General features: G+C 40.5%; 1 protein-coding gene across 1 annotated transcript in view; it reads right to left on the bottom strand.

The window, feature by feature from the left end:
* FANCD2 (Fanconi anemia, complementation group D2) overlaps nucleotides 1-8,939 on the bottom strand; it is a 38,016-nt gene that overhangs the window by 28,310 nt on the left and 767 nt on the right. Inside the window, exons 2-12 of the mRNA XM_009993479.1 lie at nucleotides 7,891-7,980; nucleotides 7,040-7,174; nucleotides 6,397-6,464; nucleotides 5,814-5,917; nucleotides 5,192-5,255; nucleotides 4,658-4,710; nucleotides 3,644-3,722; nucleotides 2,801-2,925; nucleotides 2,234-2,321; nucleotides 1,183-1,287; nucleotides 2-22 (exon numbers count right to left, since the gene is read on the bottom strand). Of these exons, the coding sequence (XP_009991781.1) occupies nucleotides 2-22; nucleotides 1,183-1,287; nucleotides 2,234-2,321; nucleotides 2,801-2,925; nucleotides 3,644-3,722; nucleotides 4,658-4,710; nucleotides 5,192-5,255; nucleotides 5,814-5,917; nucleotides 6,397-6,464; nucleotides 7,040-7,174; nucleotides 7,891-7,980 (932 nt within the window). The remainder of the gene's footprint in view (nucleotide 1; nucleotides 23-1,182; nucleotides 1,288-2,233; nucleotides 2,322-2,800; nucleotides 2,926-3,643; nucleotides 3,723-4,657; nucleotides 4,711-5,191; nucleotides 5,256-5,813; nucleotides 5,918-6,396; nucleotides 6,465-7,039; nucleotides 7,175-7,890; nucleotides 7,981-8,939) is intronic.

Raw genomic sequence — 8,939 nt, 5'->3', positions numbered from 1 at the left:
TCTTCCGAAGATCAGAAATCACCTGTAACACACAAATCCTGGCAAATATCATTGTGACATGGGAGGAGAGAAAAAGCTGAGAAAAAGAAAACACAGTCTCATGGAGTAACCTTAAAATTACAAATCAAACCCAAATATATCTGTAAAGACTTACAAGCATTTAGTCATGCTGAAACTTCTTTTTTATACTTAGAAAGTAAATCAGTCACACTTTGCTTTTCACTGTCATGCACATATATTCAGAAAGCAGATTTCTTAAGAGCTGCTCCATGAAATTCCCACCTATATCTGCTGTGTGTTGCTGTGAACCAGTTTTAACCTGTTTAGGAGCAGAGCAAGATATGACAGCCACAGGAATTCCAGAGCATCTGAATTTACCAATTTAACTGCTGTCAAATTGTAGTGAATCAGCACAGACTGAGCTGCAGTTTTACACACACTGTTTTCACAGTGAAAGATTTGGGTAGATCAAAATCCACATCTGGCTGAAGCTTTCTCAAAGTATGAAAAAAACCAACATGTTCAGTAGTTCAGCAAGGCTGCCTTGACAAAAAACAACTGGTTAATTTTAAAGATTCAGAATATGCTTCTTTAGATAAAGCAACTTGAAAACCTGAGGAAGCTTTCACCTTAGAATAAACACAGTTCTCCAACAGGAGAGCCACCCTTGCAAGGATGTTTCCAAAACAAGATTTAGAACAGAACTTAGTGGAGAAAACAAGAAGAGAGTTACAAAGTTGCAGTCCCAGGCCTGTTGGATACTTCTGGAATTTAAAACCCTTTGAAGGTCTGTACAAATGCATGTAAAAATGTCTGTACAATGCTTAGAATTCAAAGGCTTAAAGTTGCCTCCTAACCACAGTTTTTTGGTCTAAGAGCTCAACTCAAGACCATTTGACTACTTTCAGTTCTTTAAGATGTTTATACACAAAAAAAAATTCTATAAAGAAATGAGAAAAATCTGCAATAGCCAAGAGAAAGAATGAGGTTTCAATTTTCATGTCTGAAGGCAGAACAAAATCCATGTCAAAAGACAGATATAGTTTCTACATGTGCTTTGATTTAAAATGTTACTTGAAAATTTTAAAGCATACACCTCTTTGTGTGAAGCAACTTCCCTCTGTTAAAACATGCACTGGATTAGACAACTTATCGGTCTTTATTATAGAGAAAATACTGTACCTCTACTGCATCTGCTGCATTGACATTATGGAGGATGAATTTTACTACTACAGGCAAATCTTCCAGTTTTACAGAAGGCACAATGGTCATAGCAGACTGTCGCACCTGGGGAAAAAGCAAGACTGGGTCAGCTGCAGGACTGTGGTTGGCAGACATGTAGTTATGTTAGTGGGAAAGACTCTTTGAAGGCCTATAGTCCAGCCTTTTGCTCAGAGCAGGAATAGTGTCAATATGAGATCAGGCCTTGACTTTGCTAATTGAGTCCTGAATATACAAGAGGATAGAGGAAACTTTCCCATCCCCAAGTCCTGCCGCCTCAATAGTTTGTCAGTGCTGCAGACCCTAACTCATTGTTTCATATGTCCCATCTGAACCTCCTAGACTGTAATTTGCAGCCATTACCACTTATCATATCTCCTGGCACTGCCAGAAGAGCTTGGCTCCATCATTTTTTAACTGGCTTTCACATGGGATAAGCATGAAAGAGGCGTATTTTGCTAGACAGTGCAGGCACTCAATGAACCAAATTTATTCTATTCACAAGAAGCGTAGCTGCAAGAAGTGCAACAATCCATCATGCCCAGAAGACCCAAGGCACAACACCTCATCTCCTTTACCATTATTCCACAAAGAAAAACTACGATCATGTGAGGATGTCATCACAGGTCTGCCTTTTCCTATAATATAGCAGTCTAGTCTGGTCACTGTACCTTGAAAAAAGAGTGACTATAAGCAGGTTTAAGATGGGCAGTAAACATTTACTGCAGCAGGACAAAGTGATTTTGCATTAGTTCTGAGACCTGTGTGTGAAATTACTGAATGCATACTGTGACAGCCAGAAGACTCCTCTCTCTCCTCACTTAAACCTTCACATATGTTTCAAAACCAGTTTTAGTTTCTCTGACTCCTTTCCAATTTGAGCTAGCTCAGGACTTTTGAAAACCTACAGAAGTCACACTCAGCAAAATACTTCGAGTGGCAAAAAAGTTCTAGCTCTTGTGTTGCTAAGCAGGAGCTGGGTTCTGCTCAGCTGCTAAGTAAAAGCTCTTACTTCAGCCTGAAGGTCTCCATCAAGATCCAGACGAGAAAGGGCATCCAGGATTGGAACTGTGAGCCGTCTGCCCTGTTTTAGCAAGCAGCTGATACACAAGTAAAAGAAAACAAATTAACTTCTTAATAGAACCATGAATGGACCTTGAGTAAATTGTGTGAAAAAAAACCGTATCTGAAACTGACAACAAAATATGCCACTGGCACTGTGGAGAACTTTTTCCCTAAATTATCGCTCCTCTCTGGACACACTGAATTGTGACTCTGTGGCTGCTGATTAGAAGCAGATAAGAAAAGTCTATCTTTTCCAGATCTTGTAACAGCAGGGAGTGTGGACAAAGATCTGGTAGAAGACTCGAGCAAGAACTTGACAATTACAAGGTTCTGGATTCACCATATATAAAAAATTTGTGACACTACTGGAAAATGACTTAACCACACAGGTCACTTGGGCCTGATACCTTCAAGCCATGCTTCTGTCATCAGGTAAGTGCAAGGGTAAAAAAAAACAACAAAAAACCCCAAACAAAACCCAAACCAAAACAAAAAACAAAAGAATAATCTCTACCTGAGCTCTCTAGCAACCTCAGTTTGCTGGGAATCCTCCAGGATCTCAGGTAGACTGGTGATAATATCATGCTGGATTGATACTGGAGAGACACTAACCATCTGCATTAACTTCTTGACGAGATCCTGCAGACAAGACAAACACTTGTAAAATGTATAAGTCTCACTGCGAGCAAGTGCTGGCAATAATATTATGCATGTAAGGTCACTCATGAAGTAATTTGTCTGGATTTATGCCAACTATCCGTTAACTAATTGTCCTGTTGAAGTTGGGAGTCAAAGCATAGGCTTTTACAGAGCCATGGTATTTTACATGTAGGATGTAACTGTCTTGGAGAGCAAAGGAAAATGAGAAATCCAACAGCAAGCTTCTCAGTGTTCAGTGTGACTTCTTGATTCAGTTAATTCTGGGACTCCCTAGTAACAGCCCTGCACAGAGTGACTTACAGACAGAAGGAAAAGAACCACCAAAGCAGGAACAGAGAATTTAACCCCAGGTGCTTGCAAGCAACAGTATCTCTTGTTAAACAGGAGTGGATTGTAACTTCCTGCCAGCAACAACTTCCAAAATGGGCAACCCATGTGGATACATATATACAGATACAAATTGATGAAAAAGGAGACCTAGAGCATGGGAAGAAGAAAAATAATAGGAGAGGATGTTCAAAAGTCACTGAAGGCAATCATAATAAAACAGAAATAATTAAATCTCTCCTTCAACATGTGAATATGAAAACAAAATGAGTTCTCACTAGCATAATAATAATTGTTCTCATCCCACCTGAGCAAATTCCCAGAAGTTGACTGAAAAAAACATACGTGTGATGGTACCATGAGTACCCACCTGATTGTCAAGAATCTTGTCAAGCCACTTGAACTGATTGACAATGAGCCGGGGAAAATTTGTTCCAAAGGTGCCCACACTGAAACAGCAGAAAGTGAAATGCAGATTAGTCAGACCTATGGACAGACTCAAAAGTTTTGCTGCTGGTCAGCAAGATCACAAGATGCAAGTCAAACTGATTATCAAAACCATGTTATGAAAATATCAATAACGCTCCTCCCTTCTTACAGTTTTATAGGAGACAAGTGAACAGTATCTACTTTTAAGACTTCCTAAAGGGTTCACAGCACAATCAACAGCTTGTTACTTTTACATTCAAGATCCTTCAGAATTCTTGGATGAAAACAATTCAGTCCTTGTGACTGTGTTAAACCTTCCTCAAACAATTTCTCAGACTCAGCCTCTGCACAGCATTTGTGTCCTGCCTGATGCTTAGCACTGAAACAAATATTTTATCAGAAACAGCCTCAGCTTCTTTCTGTCCCTTGACCTGCTCCACTAACTGTAGTGAGCGTCCAGGGCCCTGGAAAGAGCTGAAGCATTTGGGTCCTGCCTATGCTACACTCCAAGATCTCTCATTCTGCTATGATTTTCTACATTCAAAAACCTTTCTGTTTTCCTTTTTTGAGCACAACTTGTATTTTTAGAGGGATGATTGTTTGCAACCAGCCACCTCCTAAAATTATGCCGGTCACTTTAATTATTTTTCAAATAATGAGATGCTCTGTAGTCCCTCTGCTGAAATGCTTCCCAAGTGTGTGCCAGTAGTTAAGAAGGACATAATAAATCATAAGGTATGTCTGTATTTCAGCTTCTATAAATCTGTCTTCAGCTTTATGCACCCACAAGTTTGAAGTTATGGTACCCCTCAGGTAATTTTGCACGTGTGAAGAAAAAAGCATCAGTGAAAACATCCATTCAGGCAAATTTGAAGTAACAGTTAGAGTCAAACAGCTGGTGATTGTCCAAAAGATTAAATTTAATTTCAAGACAGAGAGAACAGCCTGTACTCACGTGTCAAAAAAGAATTCAGGGATCTTTTCCAACAACAGTGTTACGACAGCAGGCTAGAAGAAGGGCAAAAAGAGTGTTAGGATGACGACTTACTGCTTCTGCTGTGGCATTGCCACCAAAACTGATCTTCCATCAAAAAAAAAATTACATATGCATAGAAAACAAAATTTTAAAAGAATTAAATACTCAAAAGAACCAGTAAAAATATTTCCTGTTCAAAAACATTTCTTAATTCCAGAAAGAAGGCATACAGCCTGCAAACTGAAAACCGCGAATGCTGAAGTGTTATAAACTATCCACATAACTGAATAGAACCAAAGCATATAGGCAGGATGCTCATTTTCCCTCTGTCTTTTCTTGTATGCCATGTGCTCCAGGCCTTGAGCATCTTTCTGTTCCTAAAAAAACTGAAGACTACTGCAGATGCAGCCTCATCTGCCTCACAACCAGTTCTATTAATCTTCTGCTTATTTAAGAAAAAGGATCCCTAAATAAATCAACACCACTGTAAAGAGCAAGCTAAGGTGCCCATACCTGTAAGATCTTAATTCCAAGAAGCAGTTTAATGAGGCTTTCACAATAGGAGTGCACCAGAGTCCTGCAAGATGAAAGATCCACCACAGTTGTAATAAAAACATGTTAGGAGAATAGGCTGTAACTCTCTCAATTACTGTTTGTTTTGTTTTTTGTTTTGTTTTTTAAAAAATACACTTATAATAACTTAGGGCAACATAGTTACCACAGACACACACAAAAAAAATTTAAAACTGCACTTCAGCTCTGAACAAGTTTACTCTCTTCAGGACTAGTGCAAGCTGGAAACACAAAAGCCTCTCTGGTTAAGCAGTATCTCCTGGGAAAAAAACTGTCAAAAAAAGTTGACCTTCACCAACCTTGTAAATTATTTTTTTTTCCCCATAGTATTTGGCTCTTGCCATAAAATGCCACGGAGCTCAAAGCATGCCATAGGCAGCTAGTCAATTCCATGATTTACCTCTTTAAACTTATTGCTATTAAATATCAGTGTGTTTCACCAGCCACTTTTACATAAGACACAAGTCTTGTTGTATATCAGGTGGAGCTGTGGCCTTTCCCTCCACTCTGCTCAGTGCTACATGACATTTAACTAGAGAAGATAGAAGGCATTTTCTCTGACCTCGACCCCTCAGTCCGTACAGGAGCACATGGCAGGAGACAGTTCTTGAACTGGTTTCTGTCCTTGATGTGAGATTCCAAGCCGCTGACAAACTGTTTCACGACCTGCAAAGCAGAGGGAAGTTACCCACATCCTGAAAAAACACCCAAATCAACTGCTGTCTTTTCAGATGTCCTTCATGAGCAGATTATGGTCTTTGTCGCTTGAATAATATTGCCAATTAAATGCTTTGACAGGGCAGAGTGATGGAAGTGCAGAATTTTTGCTTGGAATTGTGCTAATCCAATCTTGGAACACGCAGCCCAAGGCTGGGTTAACAGAGGCACAGCCTAGCCATCTTTTTCTGACTGTTCAGAAGTAATAGCTGAGAAGACAGATGTAGCAGGAGGTCAAAGGGACATAAAAGGCTGCAAAGGCAACCTTGAGATATTTAGAGAATCTGGACCACAGAAATCCAAGCTAAGCTACTGTGTTGCATACTGTTGTATAGAACTAGCAGTGACAGGCAGCTGCATTTGCATCTTTCACTACACAGCAAACAGTTTGAAAGCTGGGTCCTGCCGAAGCACAGCTCATCACTTACGTCTGGGTAAGTCGGGTGCTTCTCCAGAGCCAGGCAGAGCTTCTTCTGGAAAGTTATTTGATCTACAGCTAAGGAGAAAGTTTAGAAAGAAAATAAAGACCCAGACATATTTTATCCACACAGCATCATAACAACAGCTATGTTAAGTACAAGCTCTTATGCCCATCCATTGATACATCTGCATCAGCTTCACTGAGAAGTCCCATCAGCAAAAGCCTGAGTGGTTTCACCACTTGGGGTTTCTCCAGTCTGGGATGAGAGTGGCTAAAAGCACTAAAAAGGCTTAATGCTGAAGGTCTTGCCAAACCTGAAAGGCAGCAATGACATATTCATTTTCCTGTTTTACAGCTCCTGCCTCTGTAACTCTACACTAATACACTAATCACATATGCAGTCCCATCTTATTCCACGTACCCCAAATAATCTTTCAAAATATTTTTTACTTACCATGCATACACCCAAAAAGCTGGTACAATGAGCTTAGGAGCTGTGCAAATCAAGAAGTATATTAAAAATAAGAGACCAGAGGAAGTTTGGAACAAGCTAGTTCAAGCATTTTTGCTCTGCAAGTAAAATGCATCTTCATACCAGACATCTTTGCAGGTTTTCAGAATAAAGCAGAGAAGAAGTGCTAAACCCATACCTATTTCATTCTGTCCCTCCCCAGATTTCAGTACAATTCCTGATGTTCTAAGGAGCTCTTCAAAGACTCCCTCATTCTCCACTCCACTGTAGGCAGACGCTTTTTCCTTATCAGAAATCCTTGACTTCTTTGTTTCTGAGAAAACAAGACACGATACCTCAAATACTCCACAATAATAGCAAGGATCCTTCATATAAAAAACTAACTCAAAATTAACCTTCAAATAAGAAATTGGAGGAACCCAGGAATACACTGAAGGGACCAGACCAACAAACAGTACTGCTGTTTGACAACAGTCATTAGCCAACTCAGATTCCAATGTGCAGATTCTACAGAGCAGCTACCACTGTGGCATTTCTTACTCACTCCTTTTAGTGATCCATGAGCACAGACACTTAAGATACACCTCCAGTGGTTTGCTCCACTAACAGTCTATGGGCAACACTAGAGCATATACTTTCCTCTGCCCTGAAAAGCACCAGCTGAACACAGGTTCTCCCCACCAGACCTGTCTCCATCTGCTGAGGTGAAAAATAACTATCTTCCCTCCAGCTACATAGAGACGTTATTTTGGTTTGATTTATAGAGATGATTTTTGATCAAACGTGATGAATCTGCAGACTCTGAAAGCAGGGAAGCTCACAATGGTAAACACTGATCAAACGTGTGAGAAGAGAGGGACTGAGAGATGATATGGCACTGAATCCAGGATTGTGGTTTTACTGTGATTGTACAGTGTTTAAAGATCAACAACACCATTAACAATTAGAATTATCAAAACTACCATTTTGCCTGGGAGCTGCCGAGTTTATCAACAGGTCTCCATTCCACATATAATTGATTATACCTACTTGGCAAGCCTGACATGCAGATCTCTCCAGAAGCATCAGCTTTTGACCGTTTCCTTTTTGAAAACATGGTAACAAAATCTTTGTTGTCACCTATAAAAATACAGAAAAAAGACAAGTGAGGAAAGGAGATGTTACTTGAATTCAGTTTTTTTAGCAAATCTAAACTATTTTAGTGAATGCTGAAGAGAAATGCTCCAGAAATTGAAATACCCTAAGAAAGGCAGACTGCCTGGTAAACCCAATACCACACCACATTTTTCTGCTGTACAGGTTCAGATTTTAGAGCTTGTCAGATTTAAACAGTGTCATACATTACTTTTTCTACAATTCAGTTCCTCATAAGACTTAGCTTTTCTTTCAGATGCCAGGCAAATTAAATGGCAAGTTGAACTGAGTAACTGAGAGGTCTCAGATTGCTTTCACTGATCTAAATTTGTGATCCTCTTCTCATGCCCAGAGAAAGCTCCAAAATATCAACAATTTAGCATTCACAAGCACACCCATGTTCCTAGCTCAGTACAGCTTCAAGGAGAGTTCAATCAGCACAAACTTCTCCCCAACTTGTTCTCTTTTGGTGGGTGGCAGTGACTAAAATTAAAACTTAAACTTTGAAAAGATGCCTGATTATTTCATCTTTAATTCAACTATTTGGCAAGGCGTTATTAAAAGGAGTTAAATAAAACCCCAGAGGTGACGCAGAACAATTAAAACCCGAAAAATGTGATGAGCATTTAGAGCTGGACCTGAGGCACAGACTGACAGGCCCAAGGCAAGCAGTCCCAGAGAGCCCTCTCTTTGTTATACCTACTTCCAAAGGCTTCTAAGTTCCTGTGGCAGCCCACACACCTCACCGCACGCTCACAGGGCAGGACGGGCACCTCAGTTTCACACCCTCCAGCTCGGTCACACCAGCTCGCACGGCCGGGAGAGGCGCGCGGGGCCCCGGACCCGGCAGCCGCGCTCCAAAGCCGGTTTCACGCTCTCAGGAACAAGCCCAAACGCGGCTCAGAACCCCAGGCTCCAGGCCCGAAGCCCCAGACCCCCCCACC

Source organism: Chaetura pelagica, unplaced genomic scaffold (assembly GCF_000747805.2).
Source record: "Chaetura pelagica isolate M959 unplaced genomic scaffold, ChaPel_1.0 scaffold630, whole genome shotgun sequence".
In the NCBI taxonomy this organism is placed as follows: Eukaryota; Metazoa; Chordata; class Aves; order Apodiformes; family Apodidae; genus Chaetura; species Chaetura pelagica.
This window is presented reverse-complemented; position numbering and strand designations above follow the sequence as displayed.